Source organism: Olea europaea, chromosome 18 (assembly GCF_002742605.1).
Source record: "Olea europaea var. sylvestris chromosome 18, O_europaea_v1, whole genome shotgun sequence".
NCBI lineage: Eukaryota > Viridiplantae > Streptophyta > Magnoliopsida > Lamiales > Oleaceae > Olea > Olea europaea.
The window spans coordinates 2,823,630-2,842,380 of record NC_036254.1 but is presented as its reverse complement, the minus strand read 5'-3'; the positions used below and the strand labels follow the sequence as shown (position 1 = coordinate 2,842,380).

The 18,751-nt window shown below is 36.6% G+C and overlaps 1 protein-coding gene across 1 annotated transcript in view; it reads right to left on the bottom strand.

Moving 5' to 3' along the window:
* Positions 1-18,751, bottom strand: part of LOC111366597 (calcium-transporting ATPase 9, plasma membrane-type-like) — a 30,219-nt gene that overhangs the window by 2,192 nt on the left and 9,276 nt on the right. Inside the window, exons 23-31 of the mRNA XM_022987324.1 lie at positions 18,692-18,746; positions 18,475-18,591; positions 3,364-3,462; positions 2,328-2,465; positions 1,939-2,039; positions 1,434-1,479; positions 1,205-1,339; positions 834-941; positions 658-749 (exon numbers count right to left, since the gene is read on the bottom strand). Coding sequence (XP_022843092.1) covers positions 658-749; positions 834-941; positions 1,205-1,339; positions 1,434-1,479; positions 1,939-2,039; positions 2,328-2,465; positions 3,364-3,462; positions 18,475-18,591; positions 18,692-18,746 — 891 coding nt within the window. The remainder of the gene's footprint in view (positions 1-657; positions 750-833; positions 942-1,204; positions 1,340-1,433; positions 1,480-1,938; positions 2,040-2,327; positions 2,466-3,363; positions 3,463-18,474; positions 18,592-18,691; positions 18,747-18,751) is intronic.

Below are 18,751 nucleotides of genomic sequence, written 5' to 3'. Positions count from 1 at the left end.
TAATTTCATTAGAATATCGAGACCTTACCCATTAGACCACGAGTCTTAGGAAACCCTGATAATTTAGAATGGAGTTTATTGTCTGTGACTCTAGGACTACTTTGTGTAGTTTTGATTGTGTTTTGTGAAAATGACAATTCACAATTTTGATTTGAGGATTTTTAACGGAAAATGTGATTTTTCAATCTGACAACAAAAAATAAAGGGTATTTTGGTTCAACAAAAAGTTCCGAAAGCCATTGAAGGTAATTTTCCAACTGATTTTTCAAAAGAACAAAAGGAAGAAGTCAATGAGCTTGCTTATACCTAAACCATTTTACACTTGTCCGACGCCATTTTAAGAAAGGTGGATAAATTGGAAACCACAAAAGAACTTTGAAAAAAATTGGAGACTCTACAGGTTTTACCCGGAAAACTACAAGAAGTTCAATAACTAATCACTGCATCTTGTGAAAGAACATGCAGGGGTTTTCAGCACAAGAAGTTTTAGTGATTGGAACACTTTGCATAGCCATTATTTCTTTCAGAAAAGCTTCCTAGTTATATAAACGTCCAAGTTCTATGCTACCTTGTTTCATTCACACAATCCTCCCAATATTCTTAGCCGAATAAAGGTTTTCAAACAATAATTATTAATGTTAAAGAAAAATATCGAACCTGAAAATACCAATGGCGAGGCAAACTAGCCATAGATTCAAACTCAGCTTAACTGTTGTGGCGAACTTTCCAAGGAACTCAATGATGATTATCTATTACAGATCAGGAGCTTGTTAATGATGACCTACTGGAACAAAAATCCGAAACCATGAAATTATAAATGTATGGCATCTCACCTGAAGTATAAATGTAGTTCCCACTATGCCTATGAAGAAGTGGTTTTTGGTCACCCCTTCAAAGACATTCATCTCTTCTGGTTTCCGAGCATTGAACTCATTGAATATCTGTAAATTGCAAGTGAAAAGAATGAACTTGCTGGTAAATCTGGCCTCCCATAGAATTATGGGATACTATTTTGCTAAGCTTGAAAGTTTTTACTTGTAAAGAATAAGTTATAAAATAAATAGATATTGGTTGATTTGGAACAAAAACATATTTATTTTGACAGTAAGAAAAAATATAAGTTATCTAAACATGTTGAGGACATAATGTCAATAAAAAGTAACTTTGTTTAAGCTTAGTCAAATATAAATTAGAATGTACTTACTTGACAAAGAACAAATCCATTAAATATCACAGTATTCTTCACCATGTTAGCATGTTCTGGCAGCTCATTCTTCAAGTTGAGAACGATCTTGCCAGAGAAGTTAAAAATAAGGAGAACTGTAACTTGATATATAGCCTGCAGCATAGAAGATTATATAGTAATATTAAACAAATTTCTTTAAATAACAAAAATAAAAAGCCCAAATTCAACAAATAATAACATAACAGACCTGTATAAGCAAGTTCCTCCACATGATATTTGTTACAAGAGGCTCCCTGAAGCATTTGGAAACAATACACAAGCTTTTAACATGTGACGAAATTCTAACTTAGGGTGCAGTTCTTTATGCCATATCCTTTTATTTATTTATTTATTTATTTTCCCATTCCCATTTGAAACAGCATACTCCAGTTGACTAAAAACCTACTTTAAAATTGAAAATGTAGTTAGCAGGGCAGAAGTTATGAATGAAATCCCTCTGTTTGATATACAAATGTGTTTGTGTTTAACAATTCAAACTTTTGAGGCCGGAGTTGACTCCTGCTGTCAGATTTTCTTTTTGTGGTGATTTTTGTAAATTCTCCATAAATAAATACTGTAACAACATTATATACAGACTTACAGTTAATTCGCAGGTGATCTCGTTATGAAAACTTTGGATGCATGTATTAGTCATGGGTTGTATCTCACACGATGACATCAAAAAAGAATGCAATATATAGAAGAGTTCTAACCTTCGACCAACTGGAGGTCTATGCATAAGTTGGTCAGTTGGTGGTTCGGTAGCCAATGCCAGAGCTCCCAATGTATCCATGATGAGATTAACCCAAAGAAGCTGTACCAAAAGGCAAATCAGTGGAGAGATACTTCAATATTCGAACTCCGAAATCCCAACTTTAATACACATACACATCAGGAAAAGGTTCCATATTTTTTATTGTCCGTCCTAGAACTTTAAGATTCTTGAATTTATTTTAAATCATCACTCCATTTAATGCGTTTCAGTGCAAACCTTTTTCCTGATGAATAGTACCCGACCTGTTTTTTGGAATATTGTTCATTTTTTCACCAGATAATTATATATGAAAGCAGCAAACAATATAATGAAGATATAGTAAAAAACCTGCACGGTGTTTAAAGGGACGTCGCCAGAAGAAACTGCTGCAACAACATTTATTACAAGAGCTGCAACATTAACAGTGAGCTGAAACTGGATAAATTTCTGAATATTTGCATATACGGAACGCCCCCAGCGGACAACCTACGCAAAAAAGTAAATGAACTGTGTCAAGCTGAAGAAAAAATCGCATACATAACTTGGTAAGGAAGCTGAATTATCAATACATGTGTTTATTAATATGTGTGATTACCAATGGCGGATCCAGTACCGGGCGAGCATCAGTGACCGCGTGTGCTGAATCAGTCGGGAACAATTTTTTTGTTGACGGTAGTAGATGAAAGTTTTATTATATAGGCTGTTCTACTTGAACAACCCCCCGGTTGTCCAGGGGTTGTTCAAGTGGCTTTTTCCATTCATTTTACTTCTAAGCGTCTCTTCCAGCCCAGTTGGTTAGAGTGCCCACTTGCAAATTGGAGGTCCATGAATTGAATCTCCTCTTACCAATTTTATTGTACATCTTTTCTAGTTCTTCAATTTTTACCAAAACTAATGTAATAGGGAGGGAATTCGAACCTGTGATCTCTCATTTAAGATTATTGAAAGTTTAACCATCGCCAACTTGAAGAATTTTGACACTGAATGTAACAGAATGATATATATTTTGTTTTAGTGGCCTTAATGCAATTGATATGATTCAAATCCATGCTCCTTCATTTAATACAAATCTTGCCACTATGTCATTTGGTGAACAATCTTAACATGTATAACAAAATTATATATGTTCAATTTTTAGCAAAATAATTATTATATTTAATTTTTAATATTTTATTATAGCCAACGGTCAACGGTTAACATCCTTCCGTGCTCATTCAAAATTCTAGATTCGTCACTGGCAATAAACCTTGACATTATTTCTTGTGTAGTAAATTTGGGTTCCATATAGGGTTAGATGCAATAAGTAAAAAGAGATCTTTTTTGAACTCTTAAAGAAGCCAATGAAATTGTGACTAGATGATGAGATAAATTCTCCAACACTAACCTTTACTACTGAAGAAAAATTGTCATCCAAGATAATGATGTCTGAGCTTTCTTTTGCAACTTCAGTTCCTTGTATTCCCATGGCAAGACCAATATCAGCCTGTAAATATAGAGTCAAAAAGTGTATGACATAACAATATACACGCATTTCCTAAAAAGTCACATTTATGTGCATGTTTGATAGCAATTTCTTATTTCAAAAAATTAATTTTTTGACCGTTATTTCACTATTTTAGTCGTCATTTTTTATTCTTAACTCACAGGTAGGACCTACTTTTCTCTCTAACGGTAAAAAAATCAATTCTCATAATCACTACCGAACAAGCCTTATATATTGCTGAGTCACAACACTTCAGTATTAGATGAAGTGATTACGTCCTACACAAGGCCCAACATATTTTTGCGGTGAAATGATGTAGTGTCTAGCAATTCACTACTAGTAGAGTAGTTGGGAAAAAAAAATAAAAAATAAAAATCTTTTAGACTAGAATTGAAGAAACAAACTGGCATTTTGGGTAAACTGACTTGTAAAATAACCTAATGAAATGTTCTAAATAACCTGTAATCATCATATATAGTAGCTGGTCAGGTAAAATATTTCTGTCCAAGGTCGTGCTAGGATGTCATATATAGTTTCTTTGTAAAGGGTATTTTTGTCTTTTCCTTTGTTAGGGTAACATATTAGGTTTTACACTTTATTAATAGTCTCTTTGTAACCTATTTTGAAATTTGAATAATTACCCTAAACCCTAAATTTTAAGTTTCAACTTAAAAAATCAGGTGTTTTAAATTCAAAAATCATATTTAATATATTTTTTTCAATTATTAGATAATAATTATTATACAAAAAATTACTAATAAATTTTATATCTACTCTTTCTCTACTCACTTTCTCTATTACTATCTATAGCTAAGTTTTCTCTATTCACTCTATCTATTTACACACAGATCTGCCACCGCCACTGCCATCGCCACCGCCATTGAAAACCAACTACTAGATTCAATCATCATTAGTCTGAAAAGTCGGGTCAAATGAATTTGAAAAGGATGGGGCCCTTTTGAGGTGAACTTGTGTTGGATTTTCAGTCGATGGAGGTTCGATACTGCGTTCGACAATTTGGGTAGTGCACATACCTTTGGTTGTGTGCGTCTTGGTGTATTTTTTATACAAGAGGTGGTGGTGGCTTGTAAATTTGAGGTGTCGGTGGCGATTTGAGTGGTGCCGATGGTGGGGAGGTGAAGAGTAATTTATAATGGATAAATAAGTTGTGACCTATAAAATGTGCAATTTGCGGTTAAATTTGTAATTATGACCCACAATTTGTATCTTTATGATTGTGATCTTACGTGATTCATAACTAGTATATGATTGTGACCATAAATAGTATATTATTGTGATCTTGACATGTTTAATTAATTAACAGGTCATAAAATTTTATCAGAAGGTCACAAATTTTGAAAGAATTTCACAAGTTTCTTAAATTTGAAAGTGTATCTTGAAACTAGGTTAGTTATGTACTTTTCCGTAATACGATTCCATTTTACTGGAGCAGCCATGTTGAAGATTGCGTCACCTGTAGAGTAATTAACAAAGCGGATTGTTATTTGGATGTCTGCACAATGTTATTTTGTGGGCCTTCCAATGGATGACTTGCTAGGCTTTTTGTCAATTTGAGGCTACATTAGCCCCTGTTTGACCCATTCTTTTAAAAACTCAATTTCTCCAAATTTATTTTCAATCATACATTCTTTCAATAAAATAATTTTACAAGGAAATCCAAAACTTTTTTTTACTTCTCAAACACATTCTCCCAAAAACTCTATTGCAAAATCAATTTTTCCAAGAAAAGTGAGGCTCAGACACCCCGCCCCCGCCCCTTCTGTTGTTTGAACATTCAAAATATTTTATAGTTAGTTTTGAAAGTTATCATGGGCTAGTTATATTCCAGCATTTTGGAATTTAAAATTTGTTTGGTTTTGGTTCCAAGAGTTATCTAATTTTGCATCAAGTGATGATTTGGAATTTGGTTTAGTTAATTAGCAATATGAAATTTTGTATCAGCATCCAATTTATATAGAATTTGGGATTTGGTATGTCCAATCCGTTTTGTTATATGTCCAGTTTATTTGAAATTTGAACTTGATATTAGGTCCAATTAATCTCAAATTTGGATTTGAAATTTGCTTTCATTTGGTTAGGTTCTTTGACTGTGTTTTTACTAAATTTGTGGCTTCATCAACTTCAGATTGTTAACTCGGTTTTATAATGATAAGTTATGCTCATAGAATATATGACATGTCTCAGCCCTGTGTAAAGGAGTGCCAAGTGACTCTAGCCCTAAGGGGAGGATGGTTCAAACGGGTGAAGGCAAAACTTACATTATTCGGTTGGTTTTACAATAATGAGTTCAATGTATGGACGCTTGGCAAGATTGATATTTAGTGGTTCAGCGGTTCACGTGTAGTCATACATGTTGCAGTTTTGTGTTCTTTGCAAACTCTCAATACCATCGTGAGTTTGATGGGATGTTAGGATATTATTTGATAGAATATTATATCATTATATTTAGTTTTCTTGATACATATTTTAGAAAGCATAGTTATGGTTTTATTTAATAGTTTTAATTATATATTTCCTACTCAATAGAATCATTGAAACCATATATAAAAGGGTCTTATGCTTTGTAATAAAACAACTTTAATATGATAAATTGATAATTTACTTTGCCTCAAGAATGCCCCCTTTCTTCCTGTTATTCTCTTCCTTTTTCCCTTATTCTATGATTATTCCATAGCATCCAACATTAAGTTGGTATCAGAGTTCACTTCATTTTCTTTGGCAAAAATTCCTATCCACCACCTTCAATTTAGGCCCTTGTCTGGGCACGCCAACCATCATTTATTGGACCGTTGAAATAGTGCTCACTAATTTAATATTGTAATTTCACTTGACAAAATACCAGTACAACTGCAGCATATTTTGGCCGGCTTTCCAGTTTTACCCTTCATATCTCACGCCCAAACACACCATACTCCCACAGAGCAAATTCATTTCCAGGCCGGCCGCGAGATTTGTTCCATTTTCACCGACAACGACGGTGACAAAGTGACCGAAATATTCATACAAGTCCAGAGCACCATGGATCCATATTTCATCTCAATTAGTGTCGAAAATCTCTCTCTCTCTCTTTTTTTTTTTTGACGTTCTATGGCCATGAAACCAATTTATAAGAAAACGCTACTGCTGTAAAATTCTTCCTCATTCTCCTTCTATGTACGTGTATCCATATTATATGTATAAACTGGCACTTTGTTGGGCAAAATTTTGAAAATCTAATTAAAGACGGTTAGTGGAAAATACCTCCATTTAGAGTGTATTTGATTGACATGGAAAATATTATCTAGAAACGAAAATGTTTTCCATCTTTTGTGGAAAATAAAAACCACCTCTACTCAAGGAAAATATTTTCCTTAAAAACAAGGAAAATTAGGCATATTTTCAAAAATTGGAAAATGTTTTCCATGGAAAAAAATAGCAATCAAACACTCCAAGTAGAAATTTGAGTGGAAAATTGATATTTTTCATAGAAAATAAATGTAATCAAACACACCCTTATTGTTTCTAGACTCGAAAATTCCACAAGCAGAAACGGGTCAAAAGCATATCCAGATCAAGAGAGAAATAAACTCATATAGATTATTTCGAATTTCAATACATACAGACATATATGTGTGAATATTTATTTCTAATCTTGCTGCTCTTCTTCGTTATTTCGACTCCGACTGTCCCTTTCGTTTCTTTTTGTTACTCGACCTGAGTTATTTTTGCCAAATTTAGTTTATTTTAAAAAACAAATATAATTTTGCGTGGTAAAAGGGAAATTGGGAGAATGAGCTGAGGGATCCTTTTCCGGTTGTTTGGAAGGGTTCGGGTTTTGATTTGATTCATTGAGCGAAGAACATTTGTGTCATTTCGATCATCGAACAAGAGAGCATTTACGTTTTGTAAATTTATATATACTACTTTGAGTTAAAATTTGTATGCATAGATGTAAGAAAACTGCCCATCTCATTTCTATTTCATTTTTCTTCTCAGAAGCAGATGGGCTTCCACACTGCCTCCACTTCCAACCCCCCACCAAGCTCGCCCTAAGCCCCTAGGAGGAGGATTGCCCAATGGACGCCAGAAGATAACCGAGTCTTCAATACCGCCTGTGAGACCGTCATAGTCGACGGTCACTGTAATGGAAAGTACTTCACGAAACATGGCTGGCATACACTTGTCCAATTGTTCAACGCCAACTCCAGGCACGATTGGAGTAGGCAGCAGTGGAAGAATCACTGGGATTATCTTCGACTCAAGCATAAACGTCTCTAGGAGTTGATAGACTGCACCGGCATCACATACGACTTCGTACGAGGACGCCTATTCGCCCTCGACGAGTGGCGGGTGTGAAAGATTAAGGTACAAAGCTGTTGGAATTGTCATTTTTTTTCTAAATTCGGATTGGAACTTGTAATCAAACATGTAGCAATTTGATCTTGATCTTTCGACTATAAGATTTGGTAGACTATTAGCAGATAAATGCATAACCTTCTGAGTGAAAATACGAAATGAGCGTATGTTATAAAATTCAGTTCCTTTCTTTCCATATTTTAATTCCATACCCCGCCTGGGTCATGATTCGTTCTACCTTTCTTTTTTCTTCCATTCCGAATAGGAGAACAAAAAGTACAGGGAGTTCAAAGACAAAGACTGCAAAGAGATATACGCCTACCGAGTATTGTTCGGCGATGCATTCGACAACGAGGAATATGTAACAATGCCGACGAAGCTGTGCAAGACTGGGATTGCCATGTTTGAAGACAGTGCAAACGACGACCTGCGCTACGCAACGCCGATATGCAAAGAGAACAGCGTTTCACGGACCACAAGGTCATGATTTGAGGCTTGGCATGACACGGGAATGTAATGGCATAAAGTGGGAAAATGAGATAAACTTATGGCAAATAAGGTCTAAGCTTCGACGGTACACGACAATGAGGGCGTCGTCAAATTTAGTGGGAGAGTGACTTACGTCCCTCATGGTCGCGACTGATACGTCTAGGTTGCAGCTGGGGAATGCGGGTAACGCAGGCAGTGTTACTGCTAGACGGAAGTACTTGCGGTAGGGGACACAGGTAGGGAAAACATAGGCACTGTGTTAGGAGACGCAGGCTGAACCTGCGGTAGGGGACGTAGACAGGAACTGCGGCAGGGGGACGCAGGCAGATTGCAGTAGGGGACGCAATAGCAACGCAGGCAGATTGCGGTAGGGAATGCAATAGCAACACAGGCAGAGTGTGCAAGCAGCCGCAGGGAAGAAAATCTAGTTTTCTCGGGTGAAAACCACTATCATGAGAGGGAATTAATATCGTGGATTATAGCCGGTAGTTTTGGATGCAAGTGTATGCCGACTCGAGCCAATTGGACAACTTGCAAAAAGAGGCCAACATGCAACTTGACAACTTCCTTGAGGAAGCAAAGTCCAACTTGGCTACCTTATGTTCAAAGGAGGTTTTAAGGCAACTTGCAACCAATGAGAGCCATTGGATCAAGATTAATCCTAGCCATTGATGCCAACTTGCATACCTTGAGTCTGCCTATAAATAGAGGGACTTGGTCATTTGTAAATCCAATGAATTGAATCAAGGGGAAAGAGAAAGTATTAGAGAGTTGAGAGAAAATTCCCATGGATAGAAAGGGGAATAAGGTGAGGTAGAGTTATATCTTTGTAGAGAGAAAATTGTAGTGTGTTTGTAAATAGTTTTCTCTTATATTTATACAAAGAATTTTCCCCAAATATATGTGTGTAATATTTTCCTCATAATTTTCTTATCTGCCTTCTCTACCAAAGTTAAACATATAATTTAGCCTCATTGGTTAAATTATTGTGAGGGTGTAAGGCTGACTTAATGCTATCTCATGGGGACGGGAGTGTTGGAGCATTAAGGCCGCACGGTTCTAGCATAGTTCGTGTGTAATGAAATTAGGCCCATGACATATCAGAGCAAGGTTTACGTGGGGTTGAACCAATTTTTCATCTCAAAGGTGAGGTGACGTCCGTGTAAGGTTCACGTGGTGTGGACTACGGAGACGGTATCAAGGCGAAGGTTTGGTTGTGGTAACCAAGTGCAGCTGTGGTAGCTAGATTCGCGAGAGGTTCTTGGAATCTAGATTTGGGTGAGGTGCTCAAATGGTGGAATCTCATGATGCTGCCAAAATTGAAGTAGAGAGGGGACGTGGTGTTATCCTAGTAGAAGGAATGAGGACGCGTGGTAAGAGCAAAGCACGGGAAACTTCGATGATGAAGGAAAAACTTGACCCGATCATTATTACTATGGGTGATAGGGTCGAAACCTTGGAACACTCCATGGAGGAGTTGGAGGATCATGCCGTTGGAAAGTTAGAAACTCTCCAAATTAATGTCCAAGAGGTTATGGACGATAAGGCATCATTGGGGGACGATGTCCAGGCGGGGAAGCATGATGTTCAAACTGTGAGAGTCGGACAAGCCGCTGCGGGTGAAAATTTCACCCTTCTGCAAGCCAAAATCATTGATGCCGTTAGTGAAATACAAGGGCAAGTGAACAGGTTGGCTATGATGTTAACTACTAAATATCATCATATTGATTTAATTTCGCACTTTGTTGATCTTCATGTAGAGTTTAAAAACTAAATTGTTTTCATTCATAACACTTATGAGCTTACATTTGACGTACAGTTTAGGTACAAATGCCTTCATGATTATTTTATGCTTTGTTACTTTTTTTAGCATGGTTTTCAAAAAATATAAAGAAAAAATTGAATTTCTCACTTGAACTTAATTTATTTAACTAGTCATCGTACTTAAATAAAGGTTTTGTTTTTTATATAGCGGAATTGTTTACCTGACGGGGTACATTCGAGTCATCGTTGTTGCACTTATTTATTTCCGCAGGCTAACCTATTGTTCTAGTGCATCGTGTTTCTCATGTGAATTTCGTGGTCGTTTCTTTTGTACAAGTCGCTTAATGGGGTTCCTCATCAATATTTGGTTAAAAGGAAATATCGTCCTTCTTGGTTAGTTCAGAGACTTATGATTGATATTTAGATTCAGTAGTCATCACATGCTTGGTTCTGTTATCTAGTCAGAAAGAAAGATCACTCTCCTTGGTTAAAAAGTTACATTCTATCTCGTCGAAGTCGAATTCTCTTAGTTGAAGAGAAATGATAAAATATTAGAAGGGATGTTATTATGTTTAGTTTCCAATTTTGATGCGTACTTTAGGAAATATAATTAGGATTTGATTTAATAGCTTTCATTATGTATTTTCTACTTAACCCGAGGGGTAGCTCGGTGGTCAAGCATTGGGTTTGCTCTCCAATGGTTACCAGTTTGAGTCTCCTCAAGGCAATTTAGGTGAGTACCCGACTGTAAATTTTAGGACCCTATGGAATTAGTTGAGGTGTGCGTAAACTGGCCCGAACACCCATAGTCATAAAAAAAAAATTATGTATTTTCTACTTAAAATAGAATCATTGAAACCCTATATAAAGGGGTCTTATGCTTTGTAATAAAACAACTTTAATATGATAGATTGATAATTTTCTTTGCCTCAATTCTTCTCTTCTTATTTATTTTTGCCAATGTTCTCAAAATCGGAACGGACCTACTGGTTTGACTGGAAAACCCGAGAACCGGACCGAAATCTGGACAGATTATATGAGAAAAATCGTATGCAAAATACTCGGTACAAAACCCGGAACCCATCCGGTTCAACTGGAACGCGACGAACCGATCACGGGTTTTACAAGTTCCTTTTGTTAAAAAAAATTAGAACAGGATGACGAGAAGTTTTACTCCATTTTCCCCGGTCCGAGTTCCAGCGAAGGCAGCTTGATCTGGGCCAAATATGGTTAGAATCTTGATTTCAACATATCTCCTCATATGGTTATCGTCTTGAAGTCAGAAACGTTTTTGTGTGAGGAAGAGAGATTGATTGGGCAGGTTGTGGAGCCATTTAGAATTTATGCAGTGAAAAAAGAGCTTAGTGATTGTGGAAGGGATAGAAACTGTCAATGGAGATTGAAAACGATTACCCTTGGCAACCAAATATTATTATACCATAATTATACATATATGATTGATTGTAAAATATTGTAATTATAATTTCCATATTTAAGATGTATGAAATATTGTTATTTAATGGAGAGACCCAATACGGGCAAGGCATTCAATCTAAAACAATTTACATGGTATCAGAGCTAACCGTGTGATACTCATACTGAATCCCTCGTGGTGGTCGACGGCTATGCAGTTAACTCTTTGGTAGCATCTCTTTGGTGCATCAATTGGTGGTGCGGTAAGCGTAAAGTGAGGATGAATTGCTCCAGTGACTGATTGAGCTTGGGTCTGGTCGTGACATCGGCAACTCGGAGTGACGGCCGTGGAAGGACAACGTTCATGGAGATGCAGTGAGTGTGGACTGCGCCGGTGATTGATTAGGCTTGGGTGTGGTGCAGCGATCGGGAACTGCGCAGATGATTGTGCTCTCCTCGATGTAATTTTGGATGGTGATCGATTTGGTGGTAAAGGTATTGATTTCTGGACTGTGAGCCATAACCGTGCATCTGTGAGCTTTATTTGGGCCTAGAGCGATTGGGCTGAATGGTTATTTGGACAGGCTTGTTAATTGAATTTGGCTTGCATTGTGGGTTGTGGTCTATTTCTCTGTGGAATTTATTTTTTGTGGCTTGACCATTGGTTATAATTTTAGTCAATTGAAGCATTCTGTGTTAAGTTTACTGGAAGAATTATTCGATATGGGAATTCCAATTCAAGATATATTTTTGAAAGCGAAAGAACTTTGGGGTCATATTGATGGAACCTCTAAACCGCCCGAAAATGCAAAGGATCTTAGTGCATGAGAAACGCAGGACGCTCGTATTATTTCTTGGATTTTAAGATCTATGGAGGCACACATGTTGAATAATTTACGCTCATTCACCACTGCTAAGGAGATGTGGGAATACTTAAAGCGCATTTATTATCAAGACAATAATGCACGACGATTTCAATTGGAATTTGAGATTGCCAACTACACTCAGGGTAATCTTACTATTGAACAATATTATTCTGGTTTTCTGAATTTGTGGAGTGAGTATTCTGGCATAATTAATGCTAAGTCCCTGCGATGACCTTATTAGCATCACAAGAGGTTCAAGAGGTTAGTAAGCGGGATCAGTTTCTTATGAAATTATTACCTGAATTTGAAGTGGTTCGAGCGGGTTTATTGAATCGCGATCCAATTCCTTCATTGGACATATATTTGGGTTAACTTTTGCGTGAGGAGCAACGATTGGCTACCCAAGCTAGTATTGGAGCAGAATCCTCCTCATCTGAGGTGGGTAATGTTGCTTATGCTGCACAAGGATGGGGAAAGGGTAAACTTCAATGTTTCCACTGCAAAGGATATGGTCATTTTGCTCGTAATTGTCCTCAGAAAGTCTGCAATTATTGTAAGCAATCAGGGCATATCATCAAGGATTGTCAATCACGTCCTCCAAATTAGAGAGCTAATGCATTTCAAGCCAATGTTCGAGATATTACTCCAACACCCTCACCAGCTAGCACCAGCCAACATGTCCTTACACCCGAAATGGTCCAGCAAATGATTGTTTCTGCCTTGGGGTTACAAGGTAAGGATTAAGCTATTTCTTCTCCTTGGTTTGTTGATTCAGGGTTGTCAAACCATATGACAGGTAGTTCTGCTTCCTTAAATAGCATCCGACGCTAAACTGGTACTCAGCATATTCAGATTGCTAATGGCAGCACCTTCCTACTCCTATTATTAGTGATATTGGACCTTCTTTTAATAATGTTTTTGTCCCCGGGTTTATCTAAAAACTTGCTTTCAACTGGTCAATTAGTTGATAATAACTGTGATGTGTGTTTTTCTCGTGCTGGTTGTATTGTGTAGGATCAAGGATCGGGGAAGGTGATCGCAAAGGGGCCTAAAGTCAAAAGATTGTTTCCATTATAGTTTACTATTCCTATTGCTATGTCTTTAGCTTGTCTTAGTGTTAGACAAAAGCATGAAATTTGGCATAAAAGATTAGGCATCCAAACACTTTAATTTTGTCTTATTTATTGAAATGTGGTTTTTTAGGTAATAAAGCTCAATCTCAGTCCTCAAATCTGAAGTTTGATTGTGATACTTGTAAGCTTGGGAAAAGTAAAACTATTTCGTTTCCCACTCATGGCAGTTGTGCTAATAAATGCTTTAAAATGATTCATAGTGACATTTGGGGTATGACACCTGTCACCTCATATGCACATTATAAATATTTTGTGACCTTTATTGATGATTATAGTCGTTACACTTGGATATATTTTCTTCGTTCTAAAATTGAAGTGAGTACCGTTCTTGGGACATTCGTAGCCTACACCGAGACACAATTCTCTACTAGCATTCAGATTCTAAGGTCGGACTACGGAGAAGAATATATGTCTCATGATTGTCTGACTTTCTTGCAACAAAAGGGTATTCTCTCCCAACGCTCTTGTCCATATACTCCTCAGCAGAATGGGATAACTGAAAGAAAGAATCGTCACTTGCTAGACGTTCAAGTGTTGCTTTTGGAATCTTCAGTCCCACATAGATTTTGGGTCGAAGCCCTCTCCACAGCCGTACACCTAATTAATCGACTTCCCACTCAGCATTTGAACTTTGACTCGCCTCATTTTCGTCTGTACAGATCCTAGTTATGACATGTTACATGCTTTTGGACATGTTTGCTTTGTTCATTTGCCTCCTCATGAACGTCATAAGCTCGGTGCTCAATATGTACAATGTGCTTTTATGGGTTACAGTATTGCTCAAAAGGGTTTTGTTTGTTATAATCGTGATGCGCGTCGCTTCCATATATCTCGGAATGTTATTTTCTTTGAGAATTAGTATTACTTCCAGCAAAGTGTTGTGGACTCTTCTGATTTAGCTCCACTCATTACCTTTGAGGATAACTCTTGCTCCACTGAACGTTTTAAACCAGGCATGGTATATCAAAGACGACGGCCCCAGACTCATTGTCCCTTCCCGACTTGATCCCGTTCCAAACTCTACTGTTCTTCGACGATCTAATCGCAGTACTCGACCTCCAGATTGATATGGTTACTCTACAACTTTATCTCATATCAAAGTTCCTCCTTTTTATTCTCAGGTTGTTACCTAGTCATGTTGGGAGAAAGCTATGCAAGAAGAACTTCAAGCTCTTCAAGAGAACCATACATGGGATATTGTTTCTTGTTCTCCTGTGATTAGACCTATTGTAAATGGGTCTACTCTATTAAGTTCCGCTCTGATGGATCGATTGAACGTTATAAAGATTGATTGGTGGCTCTTGAAAATCGTCAAGAATATGGCGTAGACTATGAGGAGACCTTTGCTCCAGTTGCTAAAATGACAACGATTCAAACTGTAATGGCTATAGCTACCTCCAAGGGATGGTCTTTGCAATAGATGGATGTCATGATTTCTTACATGACGACCTTAGAGAAGAAATTTATATGACACCTCCTACGGGCCTCTTTTCATTGCCATCTTCTGATGTGTGTAACCTTAAATGCCCATTGTATGGATTGAAGCAGGCTCCTTGTGCTTAGTTTGACAAGTTTCGCTCTAGTCTTTTGGGTTTCTCATTTACCCAGAGCAAATATGATTTGTCTCTCTTCATCTCTAACACTAGTGCGAGTATTGTGCTTCTTCTGGTCTATGGATGACATTGTTATTACCGGAACTGACTCTAGATTGATGTCTCATTTTCAAAATCGATTGAAGATTCTTTTCATATGAAGGATTTGGGTCCCTTGCAGTTTTTCTTAGGTCTTGAGGTGCTTTCAAGTCCAGCTGGACTTTATTTACACCAACACAAGTATACGAAGGAGTTGATTAATTTAGCTGGATTTCAGGATGGTCACTCAGTTGATACTCCTTTGAAAGTAAATGTGAAGCATAGTAAGGAAGAGGGTGATCTTCTTCATGATCCTTCTATGTATCGTCAACAAGTGGGTAGTTTGAATTATCTCATTATTACTCGGCTTGATATTTCTTTTGCCATACAACAAGTATCTCAATTTATGCATGCTCCACGACATCTCCACTTGGCTACAATTACGTCGCACTATTCGATATTTATTGGGTACACTTGATAGGGAACTTTTCTTTCCTGTCAATTCTTCTCTAAATTTGGTAGGATATACTGATGCGGATTGGGCTGGTTGTGCGGATACTTGTCGCTCTATTACAGGTTAGTGTAAGTTTCTTGGAGGTGCACTTATTTCTTGGCGAAGTAAGAAACAGGAACGTATCTCTAAATCTTCTCCTGAATCTGAGTATCGTGTCATGTCTTCTGTCTGTTTTGAGATTGTTTGGCTACGAGGTGTTCTAGCGCAGCTTGGGTGCCCTTCGCTTGAACCTACTCCTCTTCATGCTGATAACATTAGTGTCATTCAAATTGCTGCTAATCCTGTGTTTCATTAGCACACTAAACACATTGAAGTGGATTGTCACTCGATCCATGAGGTTTATGATGGTTGCATCATTTTCCTTCCGCACATCACTACTGATGTTCAAATTACTGATGTGTTCACTAAGGCGATGACGAGACAACGACATCAATTCCTTGTCAACAAATTGATGCTTTTTGATTGTCCAGCATCAATTTGAGGGGGGATGTCAGTGGAGAGTGAAAACGATTACCCTTGGCAACCAAATATTATTATACCATAATTATACATATATGATTGATTTTAAAATATTGTAATTATAATTTCCATATTTAAGATGTATGTAATATTGCTATTTAATGGAAGAGACCTAATACGGGCAAGGCATTTAGTCTAAAAGAATTTACAAAAACTAGAAAGGCGGTGAGGTGGGTGATGACTTTGATAGATCTAGATCGTAAGTTTTGAGGATTATTGGAGTGGTGGGCTACAATAAGTTTGGAATTGGAATGGTTTTTTATTGATAGTAGGGTTTTTGATACATGAGTTGTAAAAACTGTTTTTGTCCATTTTATTTTACCACTTGATATAAATTGTTATTTACATAAGAAAACGTTAAATAATTGATAGTTATTTTAAATAATAATCTTTTAATGTAGTATATAAATCTATTTATTTAATAATTATTTTTATTTCTGGTAAACCCCGGTTCAACCATTCAACCCTTGACCCTTTAACTTTTTCGGTTCGATTTTCAAAACATTGATTTTTGTAGACTAGTCTATTGTTCTAGTGCATCGTGCTTCTAATGTGAATTCCGTGGCTGTTTCTTTGAATAAGATGCACAAGTTGTCGCTTAATAAGGTTCCTTGTCAATATTTGGTTAAAAGAAAAGATCGTCCTTGGTTAGCTCAAATACTTAGGATTGACATTCAGATTCAGTAGTCGTCACATGCTTGGTTCTGTTATCTGGTTAGAAAGAAAGGTCACCCCCCTCGGTTAAAAAGTTACATTCTATCTCGTCAAAATCGAGTTCTCTTAGTCAAAAAGAAATTATAGAATATTAGAAGGGATTTAGTTTCCAATTTTGATACATACTTTGGGAAATATAATTAGGATTTGATTTAATAGCTTTCGTTATGTATTTTCTACTTAAAATAGAATCACTGAAACCCTATATAAAGGGGTCTTATGCTTTGTAATAAAACAACTTTGATATGATAAATTGATAATTTTCTTTGTCTCAATTCTTCTCTTCTTATTTATTTCTGCAGCCTAGTCTATTGTTCTAATGCATCGTGCTTCTCATGTGAATTCCGTGGTTATTTCTTTGCATAAATGCACAAGTTGTTGCTTAATGGGGTTCCTCATCAATATTTGGTTAAAAGGAAAGATCGTCCTTCTTGGTTAGCTCAAATACTTATGATTGATATTCAGATTCAATAGTTGTCACATGCTTGGTTCTGTTATCTGGTCAGAAAGAAAGATCACCCTCCTTGATTAATAAGTTACTTCTATCTCGTCGAATTCGAATTCTCTTAGTCAAAGAGAAATGATGGAATATTAGAAGGGAAGTTATGATATTTAGTTTCCAATTTTGATACGTGCATTAGGAAATATAATTAGGATTTGATTTAATAGATTTCTTTATAAATTTTCTACTTGAAATAGAATCATTGAAACCCTAAAGGGGTCTTATGCTTTGTAATAAAACAACTTTGATATGATAAATTGATAATTTTCTTTACCCTCAATTCTTCTCTTCTTGCCCCCTCCCCTCTCTCTTTATGTTCTTCTCTTCATTTTTCTCTCTCTTATAATTGTTTCATAGCATCCTACGTCGTTATTGTCATTTAATTTATTTGTTAAGGGTAGTTTTGTCTTTTCCTTTATTAGGATTACATTGGGTTGTGCACTTTATTAATGGTCTCTTTGTTAATATGTCATAACATTTAAATAATATGATTCCACATGGTTCAGCAGTTCTGTTCTTGGTCTTAAGACTCGGACATTGAAATAGCTACATGGGATATTCTATTTTCCTAAAGATGCAGGAATCTAAAATGTACTAGGCAGTGGCGGATGTAGGTACTGGCGGCCACCCTAGCTAGATCCGTCGGGAACAATTTTTTTTTTTTTGTTGGCAACAGCTAAATAATTTATATTATATAAGGACTTGACCACTATGGCACCATGCAGGTCATGGCACTCAATGTAACAAAATTTTATATGTCCTTTAAAAATTTAATGCAATTAAAACAATTCGAACTTTTCTCTTCTTTTGGAATATGCAAAGCTTGACCACTGGGACAGTATAAAATTTGTTAAATTTATCACAAAATTAATATATCTTCATTTTTAGCAAAATAATTGTTATATTTAATTTTAAATATTTTATTGCGACCGATGAAAACGGTCAATCACCGCCCATGCTCACTCAAAACGTTGGATTCACCCCTGGTACAAGGGATAGTATTTCGGGCTTTTTAGACCCAGCTTTCAAAATTATAGTAGTGCCGAATACAATAACATGGGACATTAAGAAGTGTGTCCTATATATGATAAATATGGTAAGGATATCAAACCTCGTGCAATGCAGGAGCATCATTGGTTCCATCTCCAGTTACAGCAACAACGTCCCCTAGTTTACGCAATGTTTGCACGAGCAAAAGCTTGTCGCTAGGCGACGACCTTCCCATAACCTGTACATCATTCACACAATACTCGTTATTCGCTATGTGATCAGCAATAAGAAAAGCAATAAAAGATAGTCATATACATCTCGTTTCATCAACACCCTACCGATATCCTTTTTGCAACTTGCTCTCTCTCTTTGTCAGACAACTCACGAAATGTTTTCCC